This window comes from Dryobates pubescens, chromosome 16 (assembly GCF_014839835.1).
Source record: "Dryobates pubescens isolate bDryPub1 chromosome 16, bDryPub1.pri, whole genome shotgun sequence".
NCBI classification, from domain to species: domain Eukaryota; kingdom Metazoa; phylum Chordata; class Aves; order Piciformes; family Picidae; genus Dryobates; species Dryobates pubescens.
Window position 1 is genome coordinate 21,618 of NC_071627.1, and position 24,229 is coordinate 45,846.

At 37.7% G+C, this 24,229-nt stretch overlaps 1 protein-coding gene across 1 annotated transcript; it reads left to right on the forward strand.

The window, feature by feature from the left end:
- The first annotated feature begins 905 nt into the window (after window positions 1–905).
- Window positions 906–23,896, forward strand: DYNC2LI1 (dynein cytoplasmic 2 light intermediate chain 1). The gene is made up of 13 exons (XM_054168620.1): window positions 906–1,273; window positions 1,570–1,687; window positions 2,730–2,764; window positions 3,134–3,203; window positions 4,122–4,210; window positions 6,218–6,404; window positions 8,772–8,840; window positions 10,154–10,231; window positions 11,614–11,690; window positions 12,010–12,080; window positions 12,518–12,615; window positions 14,824–14,916; window positions 23,555–23,896. The coding sequence occupies exons 1-13, from the start codon at window positions 906–908 to the stop codon at window positions 23,627–23,629; spliced, it is 1,428 nt and encodes a 475-aa protein (XP_054024595.1). The 3' UTR covers window positions 23,630–23,896.
- The last annotated feature ends 333 nt before the right edge of the window (window positions 23,897–24,229 follow it).

The window sequence follows — 24,229 nt, forward strand, 5'->3', positions numbered from 1 at the left end:
TGATCATATGAAGGCTTCTGGGACTGAAACTGAGTGATTATATGCAAGTTAACCTTGGAAAAACTTATTTGAAGAACAAGTATTAATTAGGGTGTGTAGGTGGCTACATAAGCCTTGTTCAGGGAAGGCTGAAGGAACAGTTGAGTTAATCATTACAAATGAGGCCACTTCCTTGGGTTTGATCAAACTGATAAAAGAGAATTCGACTTAGGTTTTTCTAAGTCTTTCAAGACATAAAGGATACCGCCTCAGCAACAGGCCTGCTAAAATTGCTGTCCTGGGCTTTGATGCACATCCCTGACACAGGAAACTTGGGTCTCCCCACATCCCACGTGCCTTTCATATGATAGGTCATCCAGCTGTTGAATTCTAATGCAAGCCTAACGGGACGCAGCCAGTTTGCTACCCTTCACACCACTTCCCCTCTCTCCGGTACTAAGGCGGGACGCCATTTTCAGCGCCTGAAAAACAGACGCAGGGGCAGGTCCCACGAACAACTCTGGGGCCCCGTAGGCGAGGAGAACCCACGCTAGCACCGCCACGGCAGGGGAGGTGCACCGAGCCGACAAGGAAGCTCGCCCGCCCCAGTACTGTGGGGGACAGAGCTGCGCGGCGCACACTGCCGGCGCAAAGCGCCGCGGCAGCCGGGAGGGCTCAGGCGAGAACTGCACTGTAACGGCGACATTCCGGCAGCCGCCGCCATCGACAAGCAGGCAGGTGGGGCGAGTTTGCGGCACTGCCCCATCGGGCCGCGACCTTCGCCTACTTCCGCCCGCTGTCTCTGCCCGAGCGAAACTACATCTCCCAGCGTTCCCATGTACGGTTCCCATGGCGACGGGGAGCTAGGCCGGGGCCCTGTGAAGCCATGCCCAGGGGCAGGTAATGGGGAGCTCTGCCCGGGTTCGATGAGAGGGATTTCCCCCAGCTGCCGTCTGAGGAAGGGGTCTGTGGCCGGGGAGCACAGCCTAGGAGAGGGAGGCGGGAAAGTTTTCGGTCTCTGTCCCCGAAAGCCAATGGGGCGCAGGTCAGGCTGGGGATACGTCTTGTGCGAGGAGCCGGTTGCTCCTGTTAGGCACCCCTTACAGCGGGGGAGACCCAGCCCACGCCCACGGCCCCGCAGGTGGTCGTGGGGGAACCTGAGAAGCAAAAGCGTCGTTTCCCGAGGAGTGGGCTCCCTCGGGACACCGCGGAATGGTCCTAAAACCTCTCGAGCCCCGGCGGTGCCAGCGCCCGGGAGCTGCCGGCCCCAAAGGCTGCCACCCGGAGCTGCTGGGTGATTTGAAAAGCCTTAATGGTTAGAAAACCCTTTAAAAGTGTCTCAAACGCACTTAGAACAAAGCCTCCCGCCTCACCGCTGGTATTCACTCAATGTATGCCACAAATGTCTGTTGGGGTTATCGGAGAACTTTCACTTAATCTGATTTTTAGATTAAATACTTCGGCAGTGAGAGGGCATGTGATGTGAAGTAATTGTAAACCGGGATATTCTAAATGTATTCGTTTATGTATTTTCAGGTCTAGGGTCCATTGTTTTTTCTGTAATGATGCTTTTATTTTTTTTCCAACTAGTGATACTTTATGGGATCTTGCCATAGCCGAAGTGGAGAAGAGAGGGAACACCGATGACGACGAAGAGCATGTGGAAGTTTGGGAAAAATCGATGTTATTTATGGGAAATAAAAATGGGGTAATGTGATATACAACTTGGTGCTTTTTGAACAGACTCTGTGACAGCGAAAACACCTTTTGAGATATTGAAGTCCACTTATTTCTTCTAAATAGAACAAAATATTGTCAGGCTCTTGTTCTGCAGAGAGTGGGCATGCCAGAGTGTGGACCAGTTTTGCATTATTACAATTCAGAAGTTCATGTTTATGGTTTGGGGATTGAAAACTTCAGCTGTTGTTACCTATGATATGCTAACAATATATGATATGTTTGGCTTCACCATTTTTTGTAAAAGTAACAGCCAGAAACAATAATTCCCTTTTTAACTGATGTGGCAAGTTTCCCTGTGTAAGTGTGTGGATAGCAGTTTTGGGATAGACAGAGGCCTTAACATGTTATGTGTTTGCAAACTCCTGGTTCCACATGCCTGAGATGGTTTTAACTCTTTGTCCCACACATTTGGTCATTATTCTTTTTATGTTTTTCTCCTGTTATGATTTGTAAAGTAGATGAGGAAATACTTGCCTTTTTGACCAAACGAGTTGTATTTTTAAGAATATAATTTTTGAGTGATTGGTATATGCACAACCTCCTAATCAGCAATTTTTCAATTATCTTTTTTTCAGAGAAAACATGCCTTTTAACAGGTACCTGCAATTCACTTTTTTTTTTTGAGAGAGAGAGGACACAGGAATAAACCATAAAAGTGCTAGCGCCTTCAGTGTGGCATGCTTTAATGAGTTTAAAGACTCATTTTTCTGTCTCTCTATTTGTATTTGAAGTATTTTTCCCCATCTCAATGATAATAATTAATTCCAGTGGAAACCAACCATTCCATAAATTTATTAGTAGTAATTCTAAACTATTAAATACTTTATAACAGAGTTGGCCAGATGGATCACCAGCATCTGATTTTAAGCACACTATTCCTATGGTATTTATCATCTCTATTAGTTAGTAATTATAATGGTAATGTAGCTGGATTGAGTTTCGTGCAGTATACTAGCTTTTGTGCTTTAATGACTGTATAGTAAGTTGCTTCTTTGTTTTTAATTTTCCAGGGAAAAACTACTATTATACTGAGGTGTCTGGAGAGGTATGTGTGTTAAATTTTTTTCAGTAGGTTTTAGCTGTGGGTTAAAATTTATATAAATATCTATATTGTGTGATACAGATATTGTATTATCTGGTTGGTCACTTGTGGATAAATGCTTTTCCCTTCATTACTACCTGTCACTTGACCCCTTCAGTCCTTCTCCAGTATTAGAGAGCTTAAATGGCCATCTGTTTGGTCGGTGCTGCTACTACACCTGTCTTAAGCAACGGAGGCCTGGTCTTTCAGTGTCTTCCTTGCCCTGTTGTCTCTGAGCCAAATTCTGAACTGATACATACAATTTAGTAACTGTAGAATTAAGTGTCTTTCTTTAGAGGATCTTGACAAAATGAAGTTATTTGCCTTGCATAGGGAAGAGACTCCAAAGCCAACATTAGCCTTGGAATATACTTTTGGAAGAAGGGCAAGGAGACACAATGCAGTGAGTATCCTGAAAATATATTGTTTACGATATCAATACACAGGGTTTGGGTTATTATTTGTGAAACACAAAGGGGGGTTAAATATAAATATAATTTTATTTAAATTAGCCATCTTAATTTTGTATTTTAATTTTCCATCTCAGAGACCAACTATAACACAAAGCAATGAGATTCATCTATGAAAACCACCTTGTTTGTCATGTTAGAGTGCTCTTATTTTCCTGTTGAAACTTAGTATGCATGCCTTTAACTTCGTCTTTAAAATACAAAATAAGTACAAACTGTTGAAGATGCTTTGCAACTCATTTATGAGAGAAGCAACCATCTTAGAGGATGTTAAATCATAATTACATTTTGGGGTTATGTGTCCATATCATGAAATTTTGTACTGCAGATTATGTCAGCAGAAATAGTGACCCTTCTCCCATCACAGCATTGCCTGGCAGTGATAACTATACCTGCAGGTAATTGCTGTTTCTGTCACTGATGCAAGGAGTGATATGACTGAATGATAAAAATCACTTAAAACTTTTCCCTGAAATGTGAAGGTAGAGATTCATTACTTTCCCAGTTGCAACCTGAAAAAGCCTTAGTCTTGATCTGAAAGAAAAGAAAAAAAAGCTCTCAAAAGAAAGGGATTCATCATGCTGCTTCCTGACTTCTTTACTTTATTGTCACCATCTATCAAGGCAGTCATAGGCATGGCAGGAGCCTTTTGTAAGTGCTGTATGGAATTTCTTGAACATGGGGAGTTTATTTGGTTTCATTTTCCAGAAAATACTAGTGAAGTAATGAATGCTCTTCTGAGTCACATGCCAGTTTATAGAACATCTCCAGGGATGGGACCTCAACTTCAGGTGAAGATCCTCTCTTGGCATGGAAACACACATTTCTGACATAAAGAAACTCTTTTACAGCCTAAAGATATCACTCATTTTTGGGAACTAGGTGGTGGAACTTCATTACTGGAACTGATTCAAATACCAATCACTAGCAACAACTTAAAGTAAGTGATTAATATTGCAACTTCAAAGCTAATTTCATCTTTCCTTCAAACATAAGTAAATCTCTAGACCTTTTAATTCTGGAAAATTCTTTCAAAATGTGAGATGCAATATTGATAATTGTCTTCCTAAAAATCATTGTAATACCACTGATACTTTGTTCTTAGCAATCTCCAGCACCAAGAGAAAGCAATAACATGAAGGAAATAGATTGACTGTAGGTAGATAGAATGAGAAATGTAGGAGAAGACATAGTATCTTTCTGCTCAGTGAGAAAGCAACTTGGGGGCATACAAAAATAAAATATTGCTTCCTGCTTTTGTATGCAAACATGGATGCCATCTCTTCAAGGTGCAGTGTTTTTATGGTGACAAACAAGGCCAAAAATGTGATGGTAAGTGGCCATCTAATGACAAGCCCACTGTACAAGAGAGAATGTATTTTGACAGGGACTAAAACTATTGAATTATTTGAAGATAAAAGGGAGCAGGAATGCTGATTTAAAAATCCATTACAATGATGGAATAGAATAGGAAGAATAAATACCTTATTTGTTTATGCAACTCTTCATGTAATAGGAGGTACATTTAATGTATTTCCTGTTTTGGAAGTGGAGTTGAAAATGTAAGGGGAGAAAATGATCAAAAAGATACATTCTGCAATACAGTGCTTCACTTCATTTGTTTAGTAGTGAGCTTTAACTTCTGGGTTTATTGGCTTTTGTTGGGGTTTTTTTCTTTAAAAAGAAAAAGAGGGATGCAATCTTTATCATGTATATTTGCTACTGTTTTTGCTATTAAGATAATGCTGTTATTTAGTGAGAGACTTCAGAGAGAGTGAATGAAAAACTCCACTTCTGACATGAAGCTTTTTATTTCTAGAAGAGCTTAGGGTTAAAAAGTCAGCTACCATTTTTCAGCTGTTGTCTCAATAAACTGAAGTGATGTCCACCTCCCATCAGTCCTTTCTCCCCTTTTTACTAATAAGGAATTTTCTGATGGGGATGATGTTAAGGTCCTTTGATAGGATAGCAACATTGTTCTGTAAGACCACTTCTGTTCATAAAGCAGTATTTTAACATGCTAGTCAAGGATTCTACTATTTCACCTTTCACTGTTTTTCTCATCTGTAGTCAAGCAGCTTGCTTATTTAAAGGTTCCACAAACTGTATCTAGTTTCACCCAGAGATTTTTCACCAGACTTTTTTCCCCACAGCATTTTAAAGTAAATTGGACAGTCAGTTTGCTTTTTAGTCTTTCAAATACTTCTCTGGCCTGGAATAGCCTTTTTTGAGTCAGAATGGATTGTGAAAGAATGACTGCATCCATTCCAGGGGCTGCATTTGCAATGTTCTTCTTTAATGCAGCTAGAGTTTTGGGAGGCAGGTAGAGGAATTTTTATGTAAAACATTTCTCTTTAGAATCCACCTTTAAAAGCGTAGTAATTGCTAAGTATGTCTTGAGTATTCTCACTTCTTTCATTTATCTTTCGGAAGACTTTTCTCATACACCTATTTGAGGTTCCAGCTAATTGTCAAAGTCCGTGGCACATAATATTGCCCTTAGCCATTTTTTCCCATTTCATGTTGTAAAACCATTTGCTAACATTGCTTCATCAGGACTGTAGAATTCCAAGATAGCAGGTATACATAATAGGAGAAGTGCCCAGTCATACAGGAAGAAGGAGCTAAACAGGCTCAGGAGATTGGCACACTTATATTTTGAAACAAACTCTCTAGAAACAAAATTTAATATATACAGCCCTGCTAAAACTTCTGATAGAAAATTGCCAAACTAGTAGTTCTGAACAATAAACAAAAGAAGGTTTTCTCCAGGGCTCAGAGAATTCTTAAAGACTGTCTTCCTTTGCTGTCTCCTGTAATTCTATTTAGCATTCGTATTTTCACATGTGTTGCTTTTCAGCATTTGAACTTGCAGGTACGGTTGCATAAAAATTGTTGACTGTCTCATGCACTAAAGATTTGGCCAAATAATTCCTTTTTTTAATAGCTCATTTGCTGTAGTTCTTGTGTTGGATCTGTCCAAACCTAATGAACTCTGGACTACTATGGAGAAACTTCTGCAGGTCACCAGGCACCATGTCAACAAAATTTTAACCAAACTAGAAAAGACAAATCCTGAAGTAGCTACTGAAATTAAACAGAGGATTCAGAACACTCTGCAGAAGGATCATCCAGTAAGTTACTTCTAATATTTTCTCCAGATGTCACAGGCCTTTATACAGTTAAAGATAGTGCTTTTGAAAATCATAAACAACTCTTTTAGATTTTTATGCATGAGTGAGAATCCATTTGATGTAGATGAACCTGTTCACTGGAAAATTATAGCAATTTAATAAAAATTCAATAAGAGCAGAAACAAGGAAAGAAGGTTTCTTATATCTTTTTGTTAGATATCTAATGTGATTGTTATGGCATGTTACATCAGTCAAAAGAAATAGTTTTAGAGTAGCATTTTGGCTTTTTTCCCCTCCTTTTTAAAATGAAGATGAAAACTAGAATGTACAAAAGTCATCTAGCAAGAGACTAGCTGAAGGTACAAATTTAAGCAAAGAATATAGTTATAACAGCCATCAACATGACTATATACTTTGCATGTATTTAAATGTCTATCACAAACTCAATGCCTTTTGATAATCTGACAACTAATTAAATTATAAAGTTTCAGAAATGTTAACATCAGTCCTTTAAACATAATTGCTAACTAAATCTCTGGAAAAGCTAAACTAGATTATGCGCAATAGAAATGAAAAGTCATTGTGCATTAAACCTCTGCAAATGTTGTGTGTATATAATGCATAAGTAAGTACTCAACAATTCAAAGACTTGGCACATAAATCTAGTTACTCTAACTTCTCTAAAATGGGGGTGGTTGTAGTAAGTGCTCAGAATTTTCAAGCAGTGTGTGCAACAGAAGATTTTGAGTGTAGTTTGAGACCTGCTGGATTATGATTTTTGGTTTTTAATTTTAGAGAACATAATTTACAAAAAGGAACCACCTACACAGGAAGCACACTTGCCAATAAATCATGACCACAGTGTCATGTTTATGTATAGGGGTTTATGTGCCAGAAAACTGCAAGCTTTTTTCAAGAAGGAAAAAGAATAATACTATTCATTGTTATGAAGTTAAGACTTATACTTGCCCTGTAGGGAACACAATTATATCTTCTAAACTAGACTTTCTAATCAGCCTTCATTGTCAAAACCAGGAAGGACACAAACAAAATGTTATGTTAATCCTTGGTTGTCTTTTTACTTTCGTTCTTGTTCAAGAAAAAATGATGTCGCTTTTGTGGAAGGAAATGCTGTCTTTCTATAGCCAAAGTAAATGACAGTTTATACAGATTTTTATTTGCCTGCTTATAGCTAAACATACTTTTATGATAAACAAGAATTTTTGAGGTTCTTAGAGGTGTTTTTTTCTTAAGGAGCAGATATATTCCATAAAGCTTAAGTAAATCAGCTTCAGGTATTGTTTGAAAAGGCTGGATGCATCTAAATTATTCCATAGCCAAAAATTAATTCCATTCCATAGTCAAAATGTGAATAGGGTTCACTATGCCAGTTGTAATGTTTCTGATGTTATCGCCAATTATTTTTGTTTTAGATATTAAGCTTTTTTCTTTGCCTTTTTTTTTTTTTTTTTCCCCAGCCATCATTTCTCTTCTCAGAGTATGTGCAGCAGCTTGCTAATACACTGGCTGTCATTTAACCTGTGTTGGAAATAACTGTTTTTAAAAGGGAACAGTTAGGTCAGCCTCTCCTGCCGCACATCTCTTTTCCACTCCACTGCAAGCAAAGCAGCTTGAATAAGTAATTGCATGGACACAATTGGACTGCCTCATTTTATATAAGCTACAGGAAAACCTTCCAGATAACTTGAGAATTACTGTAGTGTATTTATTAAAACTTTTATCACAAGTAGGCTATTTAACAGTTCAGTCTACACACTTAGAGCTTTTTTTGTCCATTAATGCTGATTTGCATGTTCACGGTGACATTTCCTCTTCCTGCTTTTACCAAGCATTTGAAAATGTTAAATATTTTCAGGTTTGGAGAATGTGACTGTTTGGAAAATGTGTGACATAAGGAAGTCATTCAGTTTAAGTTTCTCAGGCTTTTGTCTGTATTACTTTGGATATGATACAAGGAGGGGGATTGTGTCAAAAAGCCACCTATTCTGTGAATATATGAGCTTTTTCTACTCTACTCTTCCCATCTGATGCTGGAGCTGGAGTATATAGCATAAGAGCCCTTTTGTGCCAGTAAGCATTCTGACCATTCATGATGAAAACAAGAATGTTGTAGAATACGGTGTGGCATTCTATTCCTAAACCCAAAACACAGCAATGTATCAGCTACTGGAAAGAAAATTAACTCTATACCAGCCAAACCCAGGCCAATATTGCATTAAATTTCATTCAACATTAAATAGAGCTTGTCTTCTGTGAATTAAGTTTACCCTCTTTCACATTTATTAAACAGTTACAACCTTCTACAGTTTGTTTACACTGCTTAACTGTCATGTATCTGTTTAATAGGATTATGAGTTAATTGATCCTTTTCCAGTGCCCTTGCTGATAATTGGAAGCAAATATGACATTTTTCACGTAAGTAATTATTTTTTTTCCCCCCTTATATATTTAAAAGATTCCTGGTAATGATTCTGTGTACTAAAATCTTGGTCATGTAATAGTAATCATTTAAACAAAAGTATAGCCAGTCAGCATTCTACCACAAAGGTTTTTTTCTAGCTAACATCATTATGGAAGGCATACTGTCATTCCTTCACAAACACTCCTAAACTGATGCTTTTGAGATGCACTTAGAAAATGTTGATATACAAGTTGCTGCAGACCAAAGATGGAAGAAAGACAAAATAACCAACACGATTTTTTATAACACGAGAAATGCAGCTCCATGTGTCCCTTCTGACAGCAGCTGTAAATTTATGGCAGTGAAAGAGGGGAGTCTTTCAGGTCAGCTGACCAGATTTTTTTGGTAGATGTGGCAGCATGAACAGTCTGGGACTTTTGAGATTTTAAGATTTTAGAGAGAAGTGAGTAATTTCATCTTTTATTTGAGGAAAAGGTTCTGGATTCTATCCCAGGAGATTAAAAGTCCAAACAAACGCATACTCAATTTGCAAGCAGCACTTGATCGTGAGAAGCTAGAACAGTACCTTTGTTATTCAGCTGTCATGCTGGCAGCTTGTGCTTCTCTAGATGATTACCTAGTGCATTGATACTCAGCTCACACTTTGAGTTACTTAATTCTTTGTTAATTAAGTATTGGGCCTTGTTTCATACTGAGGCATTAATACTGAGCCATAACCTCTTTAAAAATCAACGATTCAGCCTAACAGCCTAATTTCTTGGGGTCCAAGGACAGACTCCTGCAGGCTTCACTGACACCAGGCTTTAGCTCACTTTATCCAGAGAAGGCCATCTCTATGAGCTTATATTAAAGACACATCAATGAAAAGGTATTTTGATGCACCTTTGAAATCTTGCAGGTGGTAGAATTTAGAAGACACACCCCCAAATGTTTACTGAGATTCAGGTATTTTCACAGCAAAAAAACATCCTTATTGTAGTAGGCACTATTTCTACTGCAAAAATTTTTAAACAAAATGAAACAAATTAATTGAAAATTGAATACATATTCCAAATTAAGGAACTTTTTCTGGACTAACGTACTGCCTCAATTAGGCTCCCTCTGTGAAAAGGAAACAAAGAGAAATTGTGACGTTAATTTTCAGAGTAGGTTGTTACTGATTCTGTCTTAAGATGTAATTATGCTGACAGCTGAAAGCTTTATATATTGTGACCTAAGTGCATTGCAATTGATTTAAAGAATGAGAAGTTGTAATATGTTGGAGGTTTTTTTCCTTATGTGTATGCTTTGATATTAACTTTTTCAGGAGTTTGACTCTGAAATGAGGAAAATAATAAGCAAGACGCTTCGATTTGTTTCACATTATTATGGAGCATCATTAGTGGTGTGTATGTTTGCTTTCTAACTGAGGATAGAGAGGACCAATATTGTGTTACAAAACAATCTTTAAAAAAATAGAAATGTAAAACACGTGGAGAAAATGGGATTTAATTGGTTTTACAGTATCCTTCTTCATGAGCTAATGAGTCAAATGAGTTGCAGGTTTTTGGACAGGGATGGATGGACATACCTTGTGAACAAACAAACTGTGTAATTACCAGTATCAGCAAAAATTAACTAAAAATAGTTGTTGGTTGGCTCCCAAATTCAGTTTTCTGTGTGTCTGGCACATTATTGCCCTTGATAGTAAAAACTTAAGATCCAAAGGCTCATCCGCACTGCAGTTAAAGCATACCAGATTGTCACTCTTACAGTGTTGAGGAATAAAGGCAGGATTGGTTTTATTATAGTAGTAAGCAGGAACTGCCAACCATAAGGACAATGAAGTATTCATGTGGGTATATAAATTGATAATCTGCTGAATAAAGGCAGAAACATGCACAATCAAATTCACAATCAAATTCACAATCCAAATAGAAAGCTGCCTCTTGGTCTCTCTCTACATCAGAAAATAGTCCTAATTTTATCATCTGTCATTTCTATAACAATATTTAATAGTGGTTTATTTTGATTACTTGTGTGTGCTTTAAATTGTTACAACAACAGCTTTTCTACTTTGACACGTGAATTCATCTTTTGTTAACTGAGAAGACAACTGTCTTGATTTTCTCCCCCCCTCCCCCCCCCGCTTTTTTTTTTTTTGAGGAAAGTGTATAAGTGTTACTGAAATTAAAAACCTAAACCCAGGATCCTTAATCTCTTTGTACTGTTAAATCCTGATTCCTCTTGAAAGGAGTAGGGATCTGACTTCTTTCTTGAAGACATTAATCTGTTAGGATACAGAAGCCCTTGCACAGGAACAAGTGTGCTCTTTGAGAAAATATTCTGGGAACTTTCTGATAAATCTATACCAGTTCTGCCCCTATCAAGCTGCTTTTCTGATGTGTGAACAATTTTATTGTTGTAAATATTTGTCGTTTTTCTGAACAATTTTTAATGTATTTCAAAATCTTAACCAAGTCTTGAGCAAAAGATGTGTGTCTCTTAATGTGCATGCTTCACATTTTAAAATTCCTTCTTTAATCTTTGTGCTATTTTTCAGTTAATGTTTCTGGATCTATATATTCAGTTGTAAATCCATTAATGTTTTGGAAAGGGAGGGTGAGATTTATTTTTTTTTTGCTAATAAATGTAGTAGACATACACTAAATTTGCTGAGGTCATGAATTAGCCAGGCTCTACCTGAAATCCTCTGTGTAGATGACATAATGTAATACTACTGTGATGGAAGATCATAATGAGTATTTTGTTTTCTGATTCATTTAGTTTACCGGTAAATCTGAGGCTCTCCTGCTGAAAGCCCATGTTCTTATTAATCACTTGGCATTTGGCTATGATAAAAGGTAACGTAACTGTTTTCCAACTGTTAAATGTCTTGCCCAGAATCTAAAAGGACTTAATGAAATGAACCAACATCTTCATCACTTTTTTTTTTTTTTAATTGGTATAATGTGATCTCTAAGAGATTCTTTTTCACATATTTTGACTCGTGCATCTCAGCTGATTGTGTCTGCACAGGACAGTGATAATTCCTTGGGTTTTTTTCCCTAAATTGATGCATCAGAAACATGGCCCAGTGAGAGTCCAGTCTTGGCTAGAACAATGTCATTTTTCACTGACTACTGAATGCTCACTTGATACATTTTTTTATTTTCTGTTTAGCAAGTCTCTATCAGTGGATCACAGCAAACCCCTCTTTATACCAGCAGGCCTAGATTCACTGAGCCAAATAGGTGAGGACATTTTCTGTTCATTGTGTTTGTTGCTTATTTGTTTTTGAAAATGAGAAAAAAACTTAACAATGAAGTTGAATTATAGCACATAAGTTTCAACAGAGTCTTGAAGGAAATGGCTTATAAAGTTTAAAGTTACAAGTCAGTATTTATATTATTGAGAATTACTTGTGCAGGTTTGCTAGGTAGCTTAATGAAGCATCAGGACTACCTCGTATGGTGAAGCACCAACAAGCTTAGATTTGAAAGAAAAATCTACAGTACCGGTTAGCCTGTTTTGTGGTAGGAGAGCAATGTTTTTTTTTCAAACCTCTTGCAGCTTGTCACCGTAGAAGATAAAATATCAAATTAGATGGCTCATTATCCCAAATGATTTGATAACTTATGCTGTTATGACAATACACATGTATCACTCGGTACTGTGCTGTAAACCGTAGGACCACCACCTGCCTCTGACAGTGATATTGGAAAGATGCGTGCAAAAACACCTTTGGAGCTGTGGAAAAAAGTATTTGAGAAAGTATTTCCTCCCAAGGTAGGTTTTTACATGTCTATTGCACAGCTGCTTTTCTCCCAGAACAACAGAAATATTGCTAATCGTTTCAACTGGAATTTCAGTCTCACTTAGCAATTCTGCTTTTTCTAGACTCTTTAATATATTCATTTTTAAACAGATTTGTGTATAGTGGGGCTTTGATTAGAAGCTAATAAGCTTCTAAATCTTCAGTCATTTCCTGCATTTAGTAATAATGAAAGTACTGATGTAATCCTCTGGCTCTTCAGAAATTATACCATTGCCTTTCATCATATTGAGAGACAAGCTATACTCAAAATTTTGGGCATTCTGTAAGGTGACATACCCCTAGTATCGAAACCAAATGACAGTGATGTTCCAAAAGGAGAGCTCTTCCTGCCCACAGCAGCCTACTGATCTTTGTTCTTCTGGGGCATGAGACTTAGAATTCTTTGCACAAATCTGTCATTTTGCTACGGGCAGTGTAAGTACGTATCACTACATTGGGTTTCTAATTGATTCAGAATTTTTTGGTCCCTAGAGGAAACCCCCCCAAATACTTTTCCATAAAAGTAAATCCTGTTGTTAGGACATCAAAATTATTTTCTCTTTCACCTATTTGAAAGCAGGCTGCTGATTTCTCCTTAAGTACTAGACTGTATTGCAGTTTTCTATCCCTGGCCATTTCCTGCCCTATGGCTTGCCTGAGCAGACCGCTAATTGAAGGCTGTTAAACTGTGCCTTAAGTTGTGGTGCACGAACTGGGCTTTTTCTAGTTTTTAGTATCTGGACCTCCATTCTTGGTGAGGAGAAATCTGAATGCACCCTTTGCCATTCACTTAACTGCTGCATGACAAAGCCTACCAGTTATTTCAGGCTGTTTGTAACAGAACAAATTGTCACTACAATGCCATTCTCGGTGTGCTATGATAAAGGCTAAATTTTATGTTTCAAACTATAAAGAACTGTTGTTTCTTGTATTACTTTTTTCTCGTCTCCTTTTTAAAACATGGTAAACAAACATTTCTGCTACCCCACACTGTGGATTTTCCTAGGCACATCAAGTGATATGTTGATCCCAGACCTGCTGGGCTCAACGTGGAGAGCAGAAATACAACCAATAGACCAGCTCTGAGGAGGTGACCACTGCCACAGGGTGGATGAAATGGCCCAGACCTGTAGAGCTGGTGGCTATTTATTGAGACATATGTGAATGCTATAGTGTCTCATTAAGCCCACTGATTTATCTTTAACAAGTGCTTTCTCCCCAGTTGCCTTCCCATCCATTTCAAAGAGGCAACACTTTGTTATTTTTTACTCCCATCTTTTTCTCACATGGTTTAGAGGTACAACATCTCTTATCACTTCCTGGGCCTCACAGACATGAAATGTTACATTATTACTCCCTTTTAGGGTTCCCACACCACACCCCCCTGCCAATAACTCCTGAATTCCCTTTGAAACAGCTAGAAAAATAAATAAATTTTTCATCTTGCAAGCTCCATCAGTGTTTAAGGTACAATCCAATTTACAGATTTGTCAAGTAGATTTTCAGTCTTGTGGCTTGGTTCCAAAATACACTGTAAATTTTAAAGCTGTTTTTATGCATTTTACATTTGTTTTTCCATCACCTCACCTAATAATGAGTGTCATTTGTAAGATTGCCTTCTCACTGCTTTCCTTCTGCTACGAGTAAGGAAAAATGTGCGTGACAACATGAAAAAAGATTGGATCTTCGTTTGATAGTGTTTCTTTCTGTTAGCATACTCGTTTTTCTGGAATTAAAATTATAGTTCCCTCAAGTAAATTAAAATTCAGGTATCTGACAAAAAGGTAGTAATCAGTTTCTCAGCTATTTAAGTAATGTTTCTGGCAATCAGAGCTGAATTCTAGTCTCAAGTATTAAATGCTCTACAAAGAGCAACCTTAACTATGCCCAAACATCATGAGCCAGAGAGGATTCATTTTGAGGAGAGAATAATAAAAAGCTACCCACTTAGAACATTTTCTTTCATTAAAATCTAACTGCACTATCACTTATCGTTTTTCCAATGTAAGATTTTTCTTAATTTAATTTGTGTCCTATAGCATAAAAAAATCTTCCATAAATACAAGATTTTAATACATTTGTACATTTGTACTTCCATAAGATGTACAACATGGCATTTTCCAGTTGAAAGAGTAGATGATAAATGTTATCACCTGTGATTTTGTTATTATTTCTTTTAGGTTTTCTGTGATTTGCAAGGTACCAAGGACCCTGCACAGGATTCACAATATGCTGAGTATGAAGTTGATGTCATGAGAGCTCAGAAAAAACAGGTGTGTGGTAGCCGTCCAGCTGCTGTTCACAGTCGGGTATTCCAGAACCACCAGCATTGCTGAATTAGTTTGTGGAATATACTTGTAATCCCCTTTGTACCTTTAAATGGCTTCTACTTTAGTTTTCAGCTTAACTGTTGGTGCTTTTTTCCCACCCCCGGTTGGTACATCTCAAAAGCTTTGGCTCTGTAGTTTCTTTAGAAATTAGTAATTCAGATTTTCCCTCCAACTCTCTTCCAGAAATATTTCCCTAGAATAATACTGAAGCAAAGCTCTGCAGCTTTATTAGCAGCAATTTCTCAATTTCTGCACCTGTGCTCTCATTTGGGCATTGTCTAGCAGAAAGTCTAGGAAGCAGTGTCACAATTTGGGATAGAGGGCTGTTTACTTTTAAAATTTTTTGACTTTCTCCTTTGAGGGGGGGGGAAAGTGCTGAGATGATAATGTTCCTGACTTGAGTTTGCAGGCTCTGTACATTTAAAGAGTGAACAGAATTCTTCCAGATATTTGGCTTAACTCCTAACTTCCAGGAAAGACTTCTAGTGGGGAAAATGTCTTGGTTTTCATATTGAATTTGGACGTTTCTGTGTTTCCTGCATTTGTGATGAGTTAATTTTATAGAAAAAAAAAATCAGTGGCAAACTAGGTGAAGGTAAGAACTTTGCCTTACAGGTCAGTGCATAACATCACATGAGTAGGAGTGTAGTCTTCCTTGATATAATAGTTATGGGGCTGTGTGTTTTTCTTTGTTTGAAAGCAGTATCACATACTCAGCCTGGAAGATCTCACTTTCATATTGATTCCTTTGTTTTCCGCAGGAAAGTCGTTGCTATAATGACAGAGACACATTCTGTTCTGTTCTCAGAGCTAGTATGTGGGCTATTTGCACACCATTTCTCTTCTTTGGGGACCAAGTTACTGTTGCTAAACGAGGTTTTTCTAAGAGCGCTTTATGGTGGCACATTGTATAAATCTAGATCTTGCATGCTTCTACAGACCCTCACTCTTATGAGGGGAAGTTTCATTGAACTGCATTTCAGTTAATCTCAACTAGCCTGAATATATTACGGCAAATTTCATCCTGTTGCATGCTTGAAAAAGGAAGCAAATGCAGTTGATTGTCACTGCCGTTGTTTTTGTAGTGTTTAGTTAGATTGCACGAGGCAGTAAACCCACAGTTACCTGATCCAAAGAAATGCATTAATAAGGTAGAAGAAGAAAGCAATTTAAGGAACCCCCTGCAGTCTTTGAACTGGCACATTACCTGTGATATCTTGTTAATGCAGGCATCAGTCCTGAATTCCTGTTACATCAAGAGCAGTCTTAGAAATCATTAAATTGTGTAAAGTACATTTCTTTTGTAATTTATCATTTAATCTCATACTCAGTTCATCTGTGTATCTCAAAATAACCATGGTGTACTCGGTTTGTTAGATAATGTCTTGCAAAAGAAGATAGTGGTATGTGTTGATTAAATCAAACAGGAAATTAATAATTCTCTGGTTTTAAACAAAAGAGGAAGACTTTTAGACTCTTAATCTGTTCAAGGGCATTGCAAACCATCAGTTTTAGTTGAACTACTACAAGAAATTTGAGCATTAAAGAGAAAAATACTTTTGTTATCTGCAGCTATTCTCTAAACTTCTCTATCGTGAGTTTTAATTTTTACAGGATTATTTGTATGTTAATGTTTTATAGTCTGAGAATTTTATTCAATTTGAAGTGCACCAAGATAGCAATATAAAGAGACATCTAAAAGAAAAGAACTCTTCTAGACGCAGTGATTCTCGAAGCAGTTTTGGATTTCCCAGTTACACCAAAATGGCACAAACCAGCTGCTTTTACAGCAACATTTTAAATGCATTGTAAGTCTTACAATACCTGTCGTGTAGGAGGAACAGTACATTAATATGCAGTATTTTGCTAATGAAGTCATGAGGCTTGCAAAATTAAAGTTTCCTAATGAAAGTTTAAATTCAATCACTGAAGTGCCTATTAGCATTTTTCTCAATTAGTTTTGGTCAATTAATATGGAGTCTTAAGTGATAACTAGTTTGCTTGTTTATCTCAAAGATAATTTAAAAGGAAAAATAAACACAGAAACAGCAACAAAACAAAAATACAGTCCATGCCACTGAGTCAGATAAAAGGACTAGCATGCCTGATTTGGTCAGGACTGCTCAATAAAACTCTTCATAGATTTAAGGATAACTGTGGCAATTCAAAGTTTAAATAACTCCGTTCTGACTTTGTAACCTTGGTTGAGAAGGGTTTGTCTGCATCTAGGGTTTGTGTACTCTAGTAAAGGTTGAACTCTCAAATATAAAATTGGAAAACAGTTTGAAAAAATGTACAGAAACAAGAAAGTCACTGGCTGACTCCCATGTACTAACTGTCAGCTAGTATTTGAGATACTTTTTTTGGCTGTACAAGAGCCTCTTTCATTAGCATTATACCATGAGTGTGTTTTCTTTTAGACAAGATTATTTTGCCTCTAATATTTCTGGAGTTAACTATGAGATATACCACTCTCTTTCTAGATCTGTTTGCTCTGGAAAGGTCTCTGAGGATATCTTTTCCTCGCTGTGCCATTTCTCAGGGTAGAGCACATCTCAACTAGGTCTTTTCAGAATTCTTTTCCTTTTGCCACAGATGTACAACATGCAGGTTTATATCAAATGGTACTGTTGCAATTGTTTACTGCTTTTCATTCTCTGATCTCAAAGAGAGAGAACACAGCACCAGGGACTGTATTTCTTAACTAACAGATTCTCTCTGGGAATTACTGGCATTTTGTGCTCTTCGCAGGGCTTTTAAGATTGATGATTTGGATGAGGGGATTGAGTCAGTCATCAGTAAATTTGCAGATGACACCAAGTTGAGGGCAGGAGTTGATCTGTTAGAGGGTAGCAGGGCTCTCCAGAGGGACCTTGACCGGCTGGACAGATGGGCAGAGTCCAACATGATGTCATTTAACAAGTCCAAGTGCTAAGTGCTGCACTTTGGCCATAACAACCCCATGAAGTGCTACAGAGTGGCTGGAGAGCTGCCAAACAGGAAGTGACCTGGGGGTACTGATTGACAGCTGGCTGAACATGAGCCAGCAGTGTGTCCAGGTGGCTAAGAAGGCCAATGACATCCTGGCCTGTACCAGGAATGGTGTGGCCAGCAGGAGCAGGGAAGACATTCTGCCCCTGTACTCAGCACTGGTTAGGCCACACCTTGAGTCCTGTGTCCAGTTCTGGGCCCCTCAATTTAAGAAGGGCATTGAGATACTTGAACATGCCCAGAGAAGGGCAATGAGGCTGGGGAGAAGCCTTGAACACAGCCCTATGAGGAGAGGCTGAGGGAGCTGGGGTTGTTTAGCCTGGAGAAGAGGAGGCTCAGGGGAGACCTTGTTGCTGTCTACAACTACCTGAAAGGAGGTTGTAGACAGGTGGAGGTTGGTCTCTTCTCCCAGGCAACCAGCACCAGAACAAGAAGACACAGTAAAATGTTAGCAATATGACAAATTTGTTATGTGTTTCTCTTACTTATTTTTTTGCTTTTTGGTTTTGATGCTTTATGGTCATCTTTATTTGATTTTAAGTAGGCATGTAACCTCAGTAAGAGTGAGGTCTTTTAAAATAATATTGTTGATTAGAGCCTCACATATACCACCTGCATCTGCAAGCACCTGCAAGTGCATTAAAGTCTTGTTCCTTAGTTCCTTCTCGTAACATTTGTGGCAGGAAGATGGCACATGGGGGTGTCTGCTCTATTTTCTTTAGAAATCCTCTCTAGAGAAGTAGGTATGCTATGATGCCTTTTTAGAGTTTTTGGTTTTACTTCAGCTCTTGGTTATACTGTCATGCTAATACTCAAAACAGGTGCTTAGACCTTTTTCATTTGGACATTTGACTGCAGCTTCATTTACCTGAAGCAAGTGATAAAGCTAACCTTGAGCTCAAAAAGTTGGATAGCCTCCCAATCACGTATTTAAGACAGTGTCACACCATGCCAAAGTTCACCCTGACTGTTCCTTGTTACTTGAGGGAGTAGCAGTTCTAGGTGAAGCCTAATGCTGTAAAGTATATTACACACACACACAAAAAAGGAAAATAGTAGATGTCTAATGAGGTTTGATGTCAGCTAACAAGAAGTAATGGAAGGAGATCTCACTGAGCAGGGCCTAACTGTCAAGACTAACAAGCCATACACAGAAAGAGAGGTTCTATAACATCATGCAAAGAAATGTGTTCCTGTTTCCTCTGAAACTGGAGTCATCTAATTAACCATGTAGTTCACAACTAGAAGTCATTCTGGTGTCAAATCAGCATCTCTGTGCCTGTGTTAGCTAACAAAACAAGGGACGTTTTTTCGGCATACTTCATTGTCATGACTGTATTGCAGAACTTCAGGAGACAATTTCAGTCTCATTCAACAAAATAGAGACTGCATATTGTGTGATGACCCTCCTTTGTCAGACTGGTGTGGCTGGTCACAGAAGTATGACAGGCACCTTAATACACGTAACAGAGCGATGGGATCTTCCATTTACTCCAGAGAAATTCTAGTCTTCATATTGCGGAGAAGAAATTATTTAGGATGCTTACTTGGTTGCCAAGAATAAGCTTTCTTGTTTTCACATGAAAGCACGTCTGAACAGGTGCTCAATTTGAAGAGCATTATTAGAGCACTGTTACTAAATCTCCTACTGAAATTTAGGTGCTTAAGATTTTTAATCCTTGTTTTTGTACTTGGTTATTTTCACCATGTTCCAGACTGAGGGCACTTTCAGTAAGAATCTACTTGAAAAAAATAAACTTGTATCTGTCCCTCAGAAATGGGGGAATGCAACAATTAAGGTTTTTTCTATAATCTTAATTTTTCCTCCATATTTGTAGACATTAGAGTATTTTCTTTAATTACATGATCATATACTATTTTGCTGATGTCTCAATTCAATTGTTCAGTATTTCTTTTCATCATCCTTATTCTTTGTGTACCTTATTTCTCCACCTGCCATTCAGACACTTCAGTGAACACAAAAGTATTAATTTTTTTTTTCTCTGAAAGTGTGTGATAATGTTATCTTATCCTAGTGCCTCACAAACATCAGTTAAATCTTTCTTCCTAATCCCTTTATGAGATTAGGTGTGATTGTCCCCATTTGACAGATGATGAGTTTCTATAAACACAGAAATATTTAAAAAGAAAAATTTAAATCCACTTTATGCCCCTGTTAGACATCTGGGACAAGTTGCTAGTGCTAATAATGCTTAAAGCACTTGGAGCACATCAAAAGCATATTTAAATTGCCATTATTAATTCTTTGCAAATGTGATCTTTGCTACCTACACTTAGTATCCAGAAAACAAAGAAACCGTAATGCCAGTGAGCATTTTGGCACACTGAGATGCATTCTTTCATAGGATCTTCTTCCAGTTTGGGGAGAGAATCTCTCAGCCAAGGGCCTACAAGAGGGCTGGGGAGGGACTTCTCAGGATATCAGGTAGTGATAGGACTAGGGGGAATGGAATGAAGCTGGAGGTGGGGAGATTAAGGCTGGATGTGAGGAGGAGGTTCTTCACCATGAGAGTGGTGAAGCCCTGGAATGGGTTGTCCAGGGAGGTGGTTGAGGCCCTATCCCTGGAGGTGTTTAAGCCCAGGCTGGATGAGGCTCTGGCCAGCCTGATCTAGTGTGAGGGGTCCCTGCCCATGGCAGGGGGGTTGGAACTAGATGATCCTTGTGGTCCCTTCCAACCCTGACTGATACTATGATACTTACAGTATGTTCTAGAATTTTGTTTAGGTTGGTAGCGTAGATCTTTATGATCAGGAAGGTATCCTTTTAGAAAAGGGTTTCTGGAGTGATCTTTAAGCTGTGTTTGAAACATTACATTACATTTCTGACTAAGGGGGATTTATTTTGCTTTCTGTTTTACATGAAATCTAAGAAAGCGTATTTTCCTAGCAGCAATTTTTGTCCTCAGTTGCTGAATATGTTAATGTTTGGGGGGCTTTACACCCTTCCATTTAATGTTTTTTGTTCTTCCATTTCTTATTGTTAAATGTTAGTCTTATACCCAGACACGTGTCCAAAATAAATATTTATCATTTTGTTCTGTACTTCTGTATGTGGTAGAACAGCTTTACAGTTTTAGCACATGCTGTGGAGTTGATACTATGCATTTCTGTATTGTTTTGGATTGCCTTTAGTGCCAATTTGCCATCTAGCTAGCTGAAATTACAGCAAAATTAATTCTGCTTCTTTCTTGAAACAGTTTAGTCAGATGATACTCTCTGAGGCTGATCATTTAGGCAGCACCTGTAGACATGACCCCAGATAATATTGTCGCTGTATGTAAAAATTCATTGTCTAATTTTACTCCTTCCTGCAGCCTTTGAGAAAGCCATTAGAAATGAAATTTTTTACTTAGCATAATGCAGGTACCATGTGCTTAAAAAAAAAAAGTAAATCATAGTGTTCTTTCTGTTCCTCACTGTTGGCAAGTTTCCAACAGTTTGGAATGTTCCAAGGTCATAATTATATTAATAATAAGGGGCTGAAAATACTGAGTAAAGACTGGCTTAGGGATAGAACAGTCCAGTAGCACTAGAGTTGCATTTAATAATGTAGCTTACTGATTTAGCCTAGACACAGTTTATTCTCTGTCAATCATATATGAGTTACTCCACTGTAAAACTAGACCTCTGCAAGCATCAGGAAGAACATTCACTAATAAAAAATCCTCTCACTGCTGATAAATCTGTGATGCTTTCTGAAATTTTTGCACTGCTGAGAAATCTGCTGAAGTTGCTTCCCAAGAGAAAAAAAATAAAAGTCACTTACCATTTTCATACAACTTCTAGATGATGATTTCTTTGTTGCTTTGCCCTTTATTTTTAATTTCTCCCTCTGTGCTCTGGATTCAGAATACTTTTGTTACATTTAGCAGGTGTGAATTTTAACAGTTCTAGTATCTGTATGCCTACAGTGAAACCTCCCTTAACTCTATCAAGTCTCTTCCCTTAAAATCAGAATAGCAATCAAATAAAGCAAATGCCCACTTTGGATGGTGTTTGCTACATTTATACTGACCACTGAAGTCCAGCTCTTTGCCTGTTCTAAGTATGATATGATGACTTTTTTTAATATTGCAAGCAGTACCTGGTTAAGTCTAGCAGTGCCTCGACAGAGTATCAACTTCCTGTGAATACGTAGGAAGCCTTCTTAAGTGAACAAAAAGGAATCATAGTGCTTTCTAAAGCAATTTTTGCTGAGAAATAACTCCTGACAGTATGTGCCACTACAAAAAGTTCAGAAGATGAAATTGTTGTTAGGTAATGTAACTAGAACCTTTTATTAGAGGCCTCAGAATTCCCGGTAGCACTTTTGACTGAAAGAAGGTAATTTATCTACCTTGCTAGTACTCAGCTGTGTCAAAAATAGCATCACCTTTCATACCTAGTTTGCCTCCACAACTTGAGCCTTTGTTTGCTTTTAATAATCTAATTACCATCTAAATGATGCCTAATTTTAATTATTCTGTTGAGTCTCCATTTTATTTTTACACACAGATGCTAACTTTCCAATCTACTAAACAGTAGCACCTGAAAGACTATTTTAACAACTAGTTGTAAAACAGGAGTAAGAGCATGGCATCATTGTCTGTGATGAGTAATACACTTCCAAAGAAACTCAAGCAATGATGAATGATATTTCCACAAATATCCAGTACCATAGATTGAATAGATATTGTATGCTGAACAAGCTTGTTTTCTCTATGGGTTTCTGAGTTCCACTGGTATCTCTTGTAAGTTATCACCACTGGTAACCTGTGGGCTTTACAGAAGTTCAGTTCAGTCCTGTGTGTAAAACAGAAATGAAATAAAATATTTTAAAACCACCACCAAAACAAACCAACCAACCCCAAAGAACCCAAAGTAAGCCTTGTTCTTCTGGTTCCTTTTTTTGGTATTCTTAAGGAATTACCAATCCAATTTGGTATGTTTGAAACAGTAGTTTCTGGTTTCTAACACGCATACAGTTTTACATTCCTGGGTGTATGTGTGGTGGTGAGAGGTTCAGTTCTCCACCCCCTACCCGCCCCCTTCCTCCCTTTTTTTCCCAGAAAGGGTTAGAGAGAGAAAAGTAATTATTAAGGGGGAAATTCTGTTAGTTCAAAGCCTATGCTAAAGGAAGAAAAAGAATTAGTTTCTTATCTCATTAGTCCAAGGTCAGACAAGCACAGAAAGAGAAATAGCCGTCCAGGCAGACTGAAACAGACAGACTGGGGGACACACTGAACTAAAACTGAAATTTAAAGTTCCATTCCCACTACCAATGAAATTTGTTTAGAACTATCTTTTGTTTTCCTTTTCACACCAAAACATTCAGCTAGAGTGCTCCAGTAACTCTCTTCTTAAAGGCATAGCCTAAAACTGTCACAGTATGTAACAAGCCTTGTTTCTCAAACTGAATGACTAAGAAAAGGCACATTTAGTGTAATTTTGTTAACAATATATATACTGTGTTTTTTCTCTACAGTGCAAAAATGTCTGTATGTGCTTTAAATGTTCAAGTGGCTAATATATGTATCTTATTACTTCTAATAATGGAGAGATTGAATTAATATGTATGTTTCTGTTTTAGGAACTTGAACACTACAAAAGAAATGCCTCTAAGTCCTGGAAAGAAATGGATTTTGGCTCTGATGAAGTGCTCTAGGTGTCTTCAGTTTAACATTTACAAAATCAATGTTTCTAACATTGCACAAGCTATTTAATCTAGTGTAGTTGGCAATGTACAATATCAAATGACAACATTAATGTTTATTATGCATTTCTATTATTATTTGTAATTAAAAGAGCTCCTTAATCATTCAGTCCAAATTTAAGTATCTCTTGGCCCCGATACAGAGTTTTAAAAAGTGGGGAGGAAGAAAATCTGGACTGTTCAGAGATGAGTCTGAATATGAAGACAGGCATTAGTCACTTCTACTTTGTTTTTTTTTAAAGACATTATTTGGTTTCTTTTTGAAAGCTTCTGCCCTAAACTTGTATTTAGTTACAAACAAGTTTTCACACTCAAATTGCAAAACTGCATAGGAAAGTGTGTTAGGAGTCTTTTCCTAGTTCTTTGCATGCGTCATTCAAAAGCACAGTTTAAACATTTATTTGCATCATCATTTCATGTATTAGAATAGGGTAGATTCACAAAACCTGGCAAAATAAGCAAAATTAAAACCATCTTTGACCTGGATTCAGAAACTTGCTTTATCTCTATTTCAGTGTCATATAGCTTCAGGCAGAGATTATTCCTTGTCAT

What these genes read in the sequence shown, in the direction of transcription:
- DYNC2LI1 (XM_054168620.1), top strand. Translation starts at nt 906, where the DNA reads ATGAGAGGGATTTCCCCCAGCTGCCGTCTGAGGAAGGGGTCTGTGGCC. An exon ending in CTCTGCAGAAGGATCATCCA is followed by an intron (nt 6,405 to 8,771) that starts GTAAGTTACTTC and finishes TCTGTTTAATAG; the next exon opens with GATTATGAGTTAATTGATCC. An exon ending in ATTATGGAGCATCATTAGTG is followed by an intron (nt 10,232 to 11,613) that starts GTGTGTATGTTT and finishes TGATTCATTTAG; the next exon opens with TTTACCGGTAAATCTGAGGC.